Genomic DNA, 13,226 nt, shown 5'->3' on the forward strand with positions numbered 1-13,226 from the left:
TGAAACAAATATTAAGCATAAACTTACACTGAAATTGTGGCACAAGACGCACAGCATATGCGTAAATACGCATGAACACTGTTTGTTTTTAGTCTTTAACTCATCATCAGCTTTATATTTCATATTGAATAAAGGTTGCGCATCGGTGAGGGATCACTCAAACTAACCACTGTCTTTAAGTTTGCATCTATGAATTACTTTACACGAAGAACATGTAGGTTATGTTTAAAATATTTATTTCATGCACAACGTAACATTAAAACTGACTTTCTGATTGAATTTGCATTTTATCGATGAACTAAGTGAATAAAAGATCATGTAGATTAAGGGTGCATTGGATCTTTTGCATACGTTCAGAGGGCATTCCTCCGCATCCACAACAGTCCCGTCTTCAGTCCATCTGCACGCTGTCCACGTCTCATTGGTCCGGATGCGCGGGGTTATGCAAGGCGACGATTCTGTTTGGACCTTCCTGCTGTCACATTACGGTGACGAAAGCGATGATTGGCTGAGATCCCTTCAGCTGCGGTTTAGATTGGCCGATGTGTCGTCGCGTGGCTTCATAGATGGCAGGTTAGTGGTGCTGATGCTGTGACAATGGGAGTCATCCAGATATGTATCATCTGGCCCGAGAGTGCCTGAAAGACAGCAGCAGGACGCAGGCTTGTTGTGATTGTAAAGGGACGGAAAAGTAGCAGCAGAGACACGAGGATCATCCTGCTGCTCTGAGAGGGTGAGTTTTACGCACGGAAAACAAACTGGCATGCTGGGGGCGGGGGGGCCTCATAGCTGTTTTTGATGTGAAGTGGGGGGGCTGGGGAATAGCTCTGAAGTAGGTTGTTAGCAGGACCGCTCACTGCAAGGATCAGTAACTCCTGTCGGATTTCTCGCATCCATTTACGATGCGTTTGCTTCTCGGTGGACGCGCAGCGCTTAGCACGCTGAGGCACTGTTAATGCAGCGGCTGAAGGAAGGCAGCTGTGAGTCAACTCATCCCCTTGGCCGACTGCATTGCGGAGAGAGCATGCCTTGCAGAATAGCATATTTCAAATATTCTCCACATGCCCGAGACCCAGGTCATGGTGTTATTGTGGTGAAGTCTTGATATTGTTTTACATCCTGGGATGTATTTCATTGTATCCAGTCTGATGCACTAACTAAAAATATGTTTAATTAAAAGAAGATCTCTCATCATCTTTAGTGAAACTCTGAACAGCAGCTGTACTGCATGTGCACTGATCTGTAGTGAGTTGCTTTGCATGCTGGGATTTGAAGTTTAATGAAGAGTATTTCGCTATAAGTCACCACTGTTAATACAAATGTTATTTTTGTTGCTGTAAAAATGCATTTTGGCTTCTCTTTGCTTTCTAAGTCTAGTGATGGGAGTGTTCAGCCGACAGAAGTTTTTCCAAGAGCTCGCTCATGGCTGCCTGCTGCCCACAGCTCAGCAGGGCCTGGAGCAGGTATGGCAGCTGCTGGTTATCTGCCTGCTATGTCGACTTATCTGGATGTTCGGTGAGTACAGAGCTTTTGCACCCCAGTCAGTGTTATCAGACCTTCACGTTAATCTCTGATCACATACATTATCCTTTATTTTTATCTGGCTATGTCAGGTCTCCCTTCTTTTGTGAAACACCTGGTCACAGTGGCAGGAGGTTTCTACACGCTCTACCTGTTCTTTGAGCTGCACATGATCTGGGTGGTCCTTCTCAGCCTTCTCTGCTACCTCTTCCTCTTCCTGTGTCGCCATTCTACCATCCGAGGCACCTTTCTCTCCATCACTGTGCTCATTTACCTGCTCCTGGGGTAAGAGTCCTCTTGTCCTCTTGTGTAACCTGACACTTCAGTATTACACATTAGGTGTGATACTGAACCAAAGAGCTTCCTTAATAATTCATTTTCCCAATGGGCCACATTAGAAGCTGGAAGTGGGGGGTTACATCAATAAGATGAACTCAAACTAAACTGCTATAAGCAATGAAAATGTGAAACAGGCAAAGTGAAAAAGCCCAAATTTTGTCAAATCACAAAGCTGGTCTTGACATTTCCATCTCTGGATGTGCAAAGCTCGGCAAGAAAAAAAGTCCTTGTTCCTTTTGCAGCTTTGCTAGCAAAGCTTTAGATGTCCATTTTCAGTCTGCATCAGTCAACTTCTTGTATTTCTCTGTGTGTTTAGTCTCGTAATGATGATTCAAACTGTAATCCTTAAACACAACAATCTGCTCTCTGTAAACTAAGCACACAGTTCTATAGATGACTCCAGTAAATAAAAGCTCTGAAGTCAATATCTTCTTAAAAACTCTGCATTCTACATCAAGATTTCTTTTTTAACGTGAGCTGACATCTGTCAGGGCTAGCAAACACATCTGTCATAAACACTGGTTCCAACATGTTACAACGGGCTTTCACACTGGTTCACATGTACGCATGTAAAACATTTTTTAAAAGCACCTGAATTCAAAATAAAAGCAACAAAGTCTATTGTGATTTCCCACAATATTTTTTTTAATGTATGATGTATACTTATTCACATCTAAATCCTAATTTCCAATTGACTTTAAGCTTGTGAATTTGGGAATTTGGCCGATTTGGGAAAACTCAAGGAATGGTCTTTTCTTTTCATTACGACTACCTTTCCTTTTCATTTCATCAGGGAGCTACATATGATGGATACCACTAACTGGCACAAGATGAGAGGTAAGACAGCCATCATTTGTCTCTTAAATGTGATTGCTGTCTGTATACTTTAATATTCCCATTAGTAATGTCTAATTTTGGAATACAACAACCATTTAAATGCTGCTGCTGTCATCCAGGTTCTCAGATGGTGGTTGCAATGAAAGCCATTTCTTTGGCCTTTGATTTGGATAGAGGTGTTGTGACCAGTGTGCCCTCACCCATTGAGTTCATGGGCTATATCTACTTTGTGGGCACAGTCATCTTTGGTCCCTGGATCAGCTTCAACAGCTACAAAGAAGCTTTAGAAGGCCATAAGCTGGTAGGTGCGATACTATATCTTTTAAATCTGAGTGAGGATTAATTTAAAAAAACAAAAAAATCTAAGAACAGCTGCTGTTTCCTTCTTCTCCTTAGAGCCTTTCATGGCTTTTAAAAGTGTCTGTTAGCTGGGTGAAGAGCCAGGTCTGCCTTGTTATTTCCAACTGTGTGGCACCCTACCTCTTCCCTTATTTCATACCTGTTTATGGAGACAAGCTGCTACGAAGGTGAGGAGAACACACACATTCATACTGTAAACAAATGCCTGTGTATTCTTGACTTGGTTTATGGCTTGCTGTTCTGCTAAGGTAATGTGTCTGTCACCTGCTTTGTTTACAGCAAAAAGAGGAGGAAGATCAGGTAATTAATTGCCCACCTCAGTGACTCTGAATAAACCAAACACTGTAGGCATGCATTCCTCATAATTACCATTTGTCCAAAACCTTTGCTTGCATGCATCTACCCACTTCATCCCTCCTCTCTGTGCAGTTATATATGTACCAGGATGTCCCTCTCATCCTCTCATTTACCACAACACTTTCACCAGCTTGATGAGGCATAAATCATCACAAGGCAAGTCAATAAACATTTTTTTGTCACTAACATTGCTCTCTTTATCCTAATGCTACTCAGGGGTACACCAGCTAAGTATGTTTTTTACTCATCTGTAGTAACCACTCAGTAAAGTCGGACGTTATTTGAAACTGGATTGTGATATTCGTCTATTTCTTCCTGTTTTGATGTCCCTGCATTAGGTGGTTACTGGCGTATGAGAACACACTGTCTTTCCACTTTAGCAATTATTTTGTTGGCTATTTGAGTGAAACTACCACCACTCTGGCTGGGGCAGGATTCACCGAGGAGAAAGACAACCTCAAATGGTTAGAACTGCAAGCGCACCTGTTAACGTTGAGTGTGTTTCTCTTTATTCACATTTATAACAGGCCACCGCCCATTTACCTTTTATTTTGCAGGGATATGACCGTATCCAAGCCGCTTAATATAGAGCTTCCTCGGTCAATGGTGGAGGTGGTAACATCGTGGAATCTGCCCATGTCTCGCTTTCTGCACACCTGTGAGTTCAAGACAGGCGGCAGCTGTTTTTGCTTTCGTTTGCCATTGTGAGTGTAAGGATTATGGCTCATTTAAACAGAAATTCTTATACCAGCTCACAGATGTTTTTGCTCTAATTTCACAGATGTTTTTAAGAGTGCACTGAAATTCGGGACATTCTCTGCTATAATGGTGACATATACAGCCAGTGCCCTTTTGCATGTGAGTCCTATGCAGACTTTTCCTACAATTACTTTTTTAAATGCATTTTTTTGTATCAGTAAGTGGATTATTTTGACTGAAGCTCTTTTACCTCACAGGGTTTGAGCTTTCATCTAGGTGCAGTCCTAATATCTTTGGGATTCATCACTTATGTTGAGCACGGTAAGCAGAGTTTTTCCGATGTGTTTTTTTTCTCTTTTCCACATTAGAACCTTTCCATTTGGAGAAGGTGCTTAGGTTTGCACTAATGGCTAATTGCACTCACTGTGAAACACTGTTTCTGTTTACTGCAGTGCTTGTAATTTTCCTCTTAGGCTGGAAAAAACTCATCTATTTGTTTTGTTTTAATGCACTGGTCTTGTTTCGTGTTTTAGTGTTGCGGAAGAGGCTTGCAGCTATTTTTAATGCCTGTATACTGTCAAAGAAATGCCTGCCAAACTGCACTCACCAGAACAAAAAGGTAAAATGCAGCTCCCTCGTATGTTTGTTGTTCTTATTCAACCAAAAAACATTTCTACCGTTGAATTATTATTATTTTTATTAAAAGGAATTGAGTTAGTTGAGGAAATATGACCATTTCATATTTGAAACAGTGACAAGATTGATAGCTTTCATATAGCTGCTCATTTTGAGGAAGGAGATGCCAGCATACACTACTGTGGAAAAGTCTTGAGCCACCCCTCATTTGTTTCTGTTTTGCTTCCGAGGAGCCAGACTTTTATTTAAATGTTTTACAGTGGTACTGAGCAAAAGTTCTCCGGGCTTTCTGAAGGTCATTTTCTACTTTTCACTTATTTTCAGAACAGTCCTTGTACCTGAGCATTTTCACAGGAATGGTTTTTTTGTATGTTAAACCACTCAATACTGACCTGTGAGTCATTCAAGCGTAAAAAAGACAGATTTTCCAGCATGACAATGTTCCCACACACACTTCCAATGCAGTAAAAACAGATAAGAGCTTTACAGAGTGGAACACTATCACTCATGGATTGACCTTCCCAGAACCCTGGACCTCAACATTAATGAAGCTGTCTGGGATCATTTAGACAGAAGGCAGGACAAAAGGCAGCCATCCAGCCTGGAGTACACTTCCTGAAGACTGCTTAGAGAAATTGCAACAAAGCTTGCATAAGACTGTTTAACTGTTTGAAGAATAAAGGTGGTCATACTAAATCTTGTTAGAATAGTGCAAACTTGCTTTTTGCCTTAGATCCTGTGTTTCTATGTATGTTTGCACATGTTTCAAAAAATCACCTTTTTTCCCTCTTTTCTAGCAAATTATGAAGAAATGAAGGGTGGCTTAAGACTTTTACTTAGCACCATTTATATATGTGTGTGTGTGTGTGTGTGTGTGTGTGTGTGTGTGTGTGTGTGTGTGTGTGTGTGTGTGTGTGTGTGTGTGTGTGTGTGTGTGTGTGTGTGTGTGTGTGTGTGTGTGTGTGTGTGTGTGTGTGTGTGTGTGTGTGTGTGTGTGTGTGTGTGTGTGTGTGTGTAGGCAGACCTACATATAAAACGCTCCAGTAAACTTTTCTTTGTTACAGGCTGTGGTCAGCCGACCTGTGCTCCAGCTGAGATGCATTGCTCTGTGTGGATTTAACAAGATTTCTCATGTAGCAATAAAATGTTATATGATGCATCATGGCGGCTTTCCAAATACTAGACAGTATGAAGTTAGTATAAAAAGTAGAATTCAGTGAGTGAATATAATCAGTATAACCATCATAAATTAAAATTAATGTCAGCTGCTCTGGATTTAACCTGATTTTGACCAGAAAACCACAGCATGCTCTGCACCAGTCCATGACAGTTCATTACAGTAATCTTCACCATAATACTACAAAATAATCACTTTATCCTGCTGTAAACTGCCTGGTATTTTTATGCAACCTTTGGATTATATACAGGAGTTATACTTCAAATTATTTTGTAAGACATTTCTCATTTTGTGGGGGAAATAGCTTCCTTTTATGAAAAAGATAGCTATTTCAGGAACACTTCATGTATAGATCCAGTATCTGATTAAAGACTAAAAATGAATTAGAACATCACAGGTTAGCTCTAAATTTCCCTCGCTGAGCAATCCTCACATATCTCCTGTTTTTATTTCCGTCTTTCACCATCTCTACGAGTGTTACACGTTAATATTCCCACTTGTGTTTGGGGATATTTGCTCACCTGTTTGGAAAGCTGCATTTGAATTTACCTCCCACTTACAAACGTTCCCCCTTATTTATGTTCACCCCACATCAGCAGGACAAGTTAGATGCTAAGATAGTGTGACCACAACTTTATTAACTTCTGCACAATTAACAGTTTACATGGCTAATAAGGGAAAAAAGGGATGTGTTGAGGGTGTAAGCTGTACTGTGGGATGTCATTCATTTTCCTGCTGCTTAATAAATATCTCCATGCCATCAACTGGAAACATCACCAGGCTGGAAAAAATAACTGTCAAGTTTAAGTTTATTGTAGCCTTTTTAAGAACACAGTTGATAGGAATTTGTCTTGGTGTGCACACAGCACAATAGGATACAAAATATAAGTGCATGTAACAGGTCACCCCATGAAACGAGTGCAGTTTATCAATGTACCTATCTTTAAAGTGCTTTACACTGCAACGAGGCACTGTCCAGTATGCATAAGGGAACAGTCTATAGTGCAAGATGTTGAGTTAATATTGCAAGTGCATGATACATACGTATAAGTGTCAGTGCATATTGAGTTCAGATTTTATGATCAGAACTTGATGTAGGTAAGCTGAGTTAATAACAGATTCAGTGCACATTTAAGTGCCTAATAGCTTGGAGGTAGGTCTTATTCCTGAAGCAGGAAGTTCTGCCAGTAGTATGTCTGTTTCCAGCCTTCCTGCTACTTTTGTTGGGATAGTAGGAAGTTATAGAAGGCAGGCTGGAACCAATGATTTGGGGGGGCTCTACCTGCTACTTTTTCAAGATGTTGTTTGCATTGGTATTAAAAATCTCTTGATATTCAGAGATGCTCAAATGCATCACCTCAATGAAATTTTGCAAAACAAAAAAAGAGCATACAATGAGAATGAAGCGATGACGTTTTTTATATTTAAAAGGACAAATGTCTGAACAGACTTGCAACTAGATTTGTTGACATTAGACTTGCAAACAGCTGCAAAGACTGGTTTTCTTCCAGCTGTTTTATTTGTGAAAATTCTCATTGCACAGGCATATATGTGACAGTTGAGCAGGAGATGCTCTAAATGGACCTACTTTAGCTCCATACAGCACCAGATATTTTTCCCTGTTTGTTTCCCCCTCAGAGGAATAAAATTATAACAATTATAACAATTTTATTCCTCATCATCTTACATTTTGATTTACTGTAGCCTTCTTTAATTTCAAACAGGATAACAAGATAAGTCATTATGGTGGAAGACACAAGATTATTTACTTAATGTATTACTAAAGAAGTGTGGACATCAGGTTTTATTGCCATCGCATCTGCTGCGGTTATATTATAGCAGTCCCGAGGGACTGCCTTGTGCCTTAATTTGACACAATTTGAGAGTTTGCTGACAGGATGCCCAGCAAAAATCCCTTTTTTAACACACAGCAGAGCACCGGGAAGGGGAACATAATCACTTATGCCAAGGAAAAACAGCTTGTATAAACCATAGTACATAATTAGGACATTATTACATTGAAGCCCCTGAAATCGTGCTTTTAAATCTTAAGTAGTTTGCCATATTATTAAGTGAAATTGGCTAAAAGAAGACATTAGTTTTTAAGAGTTTAACAAACATTCTTTGATAATCTACTTCAACAAATCTGTGTAAGGTTCTCAGGATCCTAACATGAAAATCTTGCAGAGATTACAGATTTGGGGTAGTAATATTGAGTAAGGAAGTGGTTTATTCTTACATTATACCTTCTTCCTCCACAGGGGTTATGGGTGTATATGATAAACATAGCATTCGGTGCTTTGGCAATACTGCACTTGACATACCTCGGCTCAGTGTTCAACTCCAGTGTGGACTTTATGGAGGAGGATGAGGTAAGACATGATAAGAGTATGCCAAGCCCCAGAGGAAAGCGGACATTTTGCAGAATAGAACCAGAGAAGAGATTGGAAAAAGAACATTTTAAAGGAGCAAATAGAGTAAAATGTGAAATCAAGTTAATGGTATTCAAAATTTTTAGATATTATAGTTGTGTATATGACTAGTTAGGCCAATTGCATGAGTAATTTTTGAGGAACCTTTACAAATTCAGGATATGTATAGAAGGCTAGCAGTGTGCTATTGACGTAGCATTGTGACATACTGAAGTCCCAGCATGTTTAGAAGATTAAAGGCGTCTATATTTATACGCCCTGCCATAAAAATGTGGAGCTCACTGTGACATATGTACGTGTGAATTGCTGCATAGGAATGTAACCTTAGTTGTGATATTTATTGTCAACTGTTAAAGTAATTTATGGTTTTGCTGGATGAAAGGCCTTAGATGAAATTATTTTCAGTCTGTAATGACAAAAAAATCACATTTTGTAAAGATCTGTCAGCAGAAGGTTTAAATGATATACACATTATTGGACTCAGATTGTATGTACATCCCCTTACAGGACAATATCACCCATCATACAATTCAGAAGTGGTCAGAGCTGAGCTGGACCAGCCACTGGGTCACATTTGGATGCTGGATATTATACCGCCTTATTCTCTAATAATAAGAAATGAAGAAAGAGTGAAGGAAGTAATAATGAGAGATGGAAAACTGGTTCTGCACTTCTGCACTGTGACTTTATCCCGCATCAGACCGAAGAGAACAGAATCATCCTGTATACAACAACGAACCAACATTCAGTGTTCAGGTTGCACCACAAGTTGGCTGGGTAATCTATTATTCTAACCTGCTGGGGACTACTTTTGATATCCATGAAATGATAGCTCGCTCCTCATTTCTTTTCTCTGCATCGCTCCCTTTTTATCTGAGCCGCAGTTATCGAGCCCTCATGTTGTGACAGCGGTTACCGATGTCTCACTGTGAGTCACAATCAATACCTATCAGCATGGTGGATATTGGCTGCTCGTTTCTGTGGACACACGATAAAGCCCATTATCTAGGTTTCAGCGTCGACTGCAGCAGATGGCCTCCAGGAGTGGTTTCTCTTCCCTTCTAATGTTATAAAATCATACTTTTCGGTTTAAAGGGTAGGGGTGGCAGGCATCAATGTCTTCTTTTAGTCAACAATTTCTATGAAATGACCCAAATCAATAGTGCAATTGTAGATCTCTCAATATTTTACAGTTTCCTCCAACCTGTCTGTCTGTAGTACTCAGCCCTTTCTAAAAAAAAAAAAAAAATGCCCAAAAGAATATGAAACAGCTGGGACTGTAATTTTCAGTGAATGTCACTCAAAAAGAAATGACGAGTAAATTTGTGAATAAGGTATCTCTGCAGTCCACACTGTCAGCATTCCTCAGTCAAAGCTGGTGTTCGTCAGCCATCATTAACATTGAAGGCTCCACTCTGCACTGGTGCTATGCAGAGCTTTGCAGGTGCACGCCTACTTGATATAGCTATCTCCTGCCACTTGGGGGTAGTATCAAAAACAACTGGAAATGTGGGCCACTTTTTGTGTTTGCTTTGCTGTTGGTCCTTTGCTTTTATCCACAGAGACTGTATATGAAAGATGGCCACCTCAGCATCATCTATTGATTTGTGAAGTCCCATTTTAAGCCTCTAATTTAGCTTAATGGCTGAAACCATCTTTACTTTACTTTGTTTTTTACTCAGAGGGCACCGTATTTTCCTGAGGAGGTGTATTGCTACATTGTGAGCTAGTGCTAGCTTGGTTAGCAGTCTGCATTCATCAAATGCATTCAACACAAATGCTAGAAAACACAACCAATACTTCTAATTAGTGCTAAGTGCTTTTAGAATAAACGAATACGGTTTCACTAACTAACACTGCAAATCTTAATTTAGACAAGTTAACTTAGACAGCTAGCATCCTAATCAACTCCCACCAGCTATAGAGGCCACAGCTGCTTATTTGTTGGACATTTTAATATTAAGCCAGTGGGGGATTGTTTCATCATGGCCATTTGAAGTATTTGGCACTTTTTCCTCTTTATGTGAACGCTGCTGTGGTTGTTCACTTTTTGGTTCAACCAATCAGCGTTCAGACTATTCACTGGTATAGGAGCAATGCACCTCTGGCCTGTTGGAGGAGAGCATGCAACCATGTCTCCTTAGCATCTTCTTTTGGTTGCATTTTCCTCATTCTATCCTCTGGGTAAACATGTAGAGCTACGCCAGCAGGGGACAATAAATCAGCTTTGACCCAACCACATCAGACATTTTTTAATTGCCTCCTTTGATTGAGGAATTGCCATTTGTCTTACGCAGAGACCTACTCTTGACTATTTTCAGTTTATTGTAGTTAACAGCAGAGACAAAACTTTCCTGTAGGTTAGTTAGGCTGTTAGCTTTGGTCTTTTCATGGAATTACTATAAGAAAAAAAAACAGAAAATGACTAGTCTCGTTCTTTAATAGAGCTTGTCTCTTGAGCATGTGTAAGACAATGAGGAATTAATTTTGAATGAAAAGAGCACAGATAATGGTTATGAGGCAGCAATTTTATTGTCAACAGTAATGATTTCCCTTTTAGTGAATTTTAGATAAAGACAAATATTCAGTAAGTCCATGAATTAAAGTTTGTGGTGGAGTTTCCTAATGGTGTTTGTATTTAGCTTTGTGTTAATTCATTAATTTCATTTGAACTGAATTATTTCCTCTTGCTTAGAGTAGGTTGTATTAGTATTTTTAAAACTCTGTTATTCCTCAGTGCTGAAAAAAGGGTTTAGAATCAGGGTAATTTAAAATGTGATTACACGATATTAAATATTCAATCTTAACTACAGATTTTTAATACACGGCTGCTTTTAACGACACATTTATGTAATTAATGATGACCTGATAAAATAATACAAGTGTCCAGTCTGTCTTTCCTTAATCTAGACTGTCAAAGGAATTGCTTCTTGCCTAGTATGTTGTGTTAGATTAGAGCCTGAATGTTCGTCTCTGCCCAAGAACAAGTGCTCAGTCTCTGCAGACCTAACATCGCTCAGTATTTTAAAACCTGTTCTGATATTTACTTTAGGTCAATGTTTTTTCCCTGTAAATGTGAAGGCACTGGTACACCTGTGATATTTTTATAAAATTTGTAATGAAACCTGAAATGTTGTCTTTGTTTGGTTCAGTGTCGACATTTCAGAGATTTTTTTTTTCTTTTTAAAAAACAAATGCCAGAAAAACATGGACTGCTGTAATAAATAACTGTTTATTTTAGTGATTTACAAAAATAATGTATCAACTGTTACAAAGTCAATCATGGCATTGGGGTGAGTTGGAGAAGGACTGCATGATTTTTTTGATTTTATTTTTTGCTTTAAGCAAAGATCTGGTCAAACCTGGAGTCTATTTCTGAGCATCCGATAAGCTAAAGTGGACAATGTCAGGAAGGTGACAGAAAAAGGTTGAACGACAGATGGTGATGGATGGAGATCAGGTTAATTTTTTTTTTTTTTTTTTTTGCCACTGCCAGGGGTGAGCATATGCTGTATTGCCAGGCCACACAACAGCATAGTCTGCAGGCTCTGGGGAAAAGAGCAAAATGGAGGGGAGGGAAGGGGAGGTGCGCTCAGCCCTGTCTGCCCCGAGGACCCCCATGTTTACGACGGCAGGACCCAAGCAGTGTCTCCAAAGCCATCTTCACAAATGCCTGGAAGTTATTGCTTCTCTCCCTTCGGCTGTCCTGCGAGGGGAGAAAACACAGACAGATACCTTCACTGGGGACACAGCACTTCATTTAACCACTGTGTGCCACAAGTAGGGGATTTCATATACTGCTCCAAACTGTCAAAATCAAGTCTGCACAAAATAAATGTCTTTTCTAATTATTATTAATATTTTCTTTAAATAATATAGTTAATATAAATGCTTACCTCCTTGCTTCTTGTTATCATCTCCTTTCTGATCACCTTTCTTCGGCTGCTCTTTAGGACTCTGAGGTTGCTGTGAAATTAAAGTAAAACGAATAAAGTCAAGCAGCACAAAATGCAGATTGAGACAAGAGTTAGAATAATAATGATGTTCCTACCTTGGTAGTTGACTTCTTGTCCGACTTATTACCTGAAAATGGCACAAATATCCAAATTAGCTTTAAACATTTGGCAGCAAGGCCACCTTTTCTGTAGCTTTTGCTGATTTTATTGGACATGGAGCTCTGGTATGCAGATAAATTAAAAAATATTTTTGTATTATTAGTTTTTTTTGTTGCATGCTACTAACCTTTTGTTCCTGGCATTTTGGCTGTCCTCCAGAGTCGATGGTGTTTTTTTTGAGAATGCAGTGCTTAATGTGGTGTTCAGCTCGGTCATTTATGGCCCGTGCTTGTGAATGGCTCTGTCACTGGGGCCCCTTCGAGAAAGAGCACCATGAACAAGCAAAGAGCCCTGTCAGCTGAGCAGCACGCCCTACAGCTCTGCAGGTCTTTGCTGAGCCAGGCGAAACCTCGGAGCTGACCTTGTAATACTGCCATTGTGAACCCACTGGAACTGTGTGTTCACCTATTGTGCATGGCAAGAAAGTATTTTCATCATATTACAGGCAAAGTGATCATGTTTTTATTATTATTATTACTGTTATTTTTCAGCTAAGTCATGGATCACACTTCCTCCCACATTGATAGAAGGTAACACTTTGTCCTTAGAAACTCAAATGTTTCTGCTACATATTGTTACACTGAATTGGCCTCCAACCTTGTCAGCACTTTAGGAGTGAGGGTTTTGGCAGGGATCATTAAGTTATACTCAGATTTGCAATGCTTTGCATTTTCTGTGCGGACTAGTAAAATATTGCTGATATTAATCAATTGATTATTTTGCTTCTCAGCGGGTCAAAGTGAGCACCATAAG

The 13,226-nt window shown here is 39.6% G+C and overlaps 1 protein-coding gene and 1 long non-coding RNA gene across 2 annotated transcripts; one reads left to right on the forward strand and one right to left on the reverse strand.

Moving 5' to 3' along the window:
* The first annotated feature begins 607 nt into the window (after positions 1–607).
* On the forward strand, positions 608–11,480 carry LOC116319534 (protein-serine O-palmitoleoyltransferase porcupine). The gene is made up of 14 exons (XM_039604097.1): positions 608–733; positions 1,373–1,515; positions 1,614–1,806; positions 2,654–2,697; positions 2,817–2,998; positions 3,094–3,224; positions 3,337–3,357; positions 3,753–3,878; positions 3,972–4,072; positions 4,196–4,272; positions 4,371–4,434; positions 4,647–4,732; positions 8,188–8,298; positions 8,866–11,480. Exons 2-14 carry the CDS (start codon positions 1,380–1,382, stop codon positions 8,965–8,967), a joined length of 1,374 nt encoding a protein of 457 aa, XP_039460031.1. The 5' UTR covers positions 608–733; positions 1,373–1,379; the 3' UTR covers positions 8,968–11,480.
* A 91-nt stretch (positions 11,481–11,571) lies between these two features.
* Positions 11,572–12,871, reverse strand: LOC120435357. Its single transcript, XR_005609670.1, has 4 exons — positions 12,601–12,871; positions 12,410–12,441; positions 12,255–12,324; positions 11,572–12,064 (listed from the first exon to the last, which is right to left on the reverse strand). It is a non-coding gene; the product is annotated as an uncharacterized LOC120435357 (long non-coding RNA).
* Positions 12,872–13,226: the final 355 nt, after the last annotated feature.

The sequence above is a fragment of the Oreochromis aureus genome, linkage group 20, assembly GCF_013358895.1.
Source record: "Oreochromis aureus strain Israel breed Guangdong linkage group 20, ZZ_aureus, whole genome shotgun sequence".
NCBI lineage: Eukaryota > Metazoa > Chordata > Actinopteri > Cichliformes > Cichlidae > Oreochromis > Oreochromis aureus.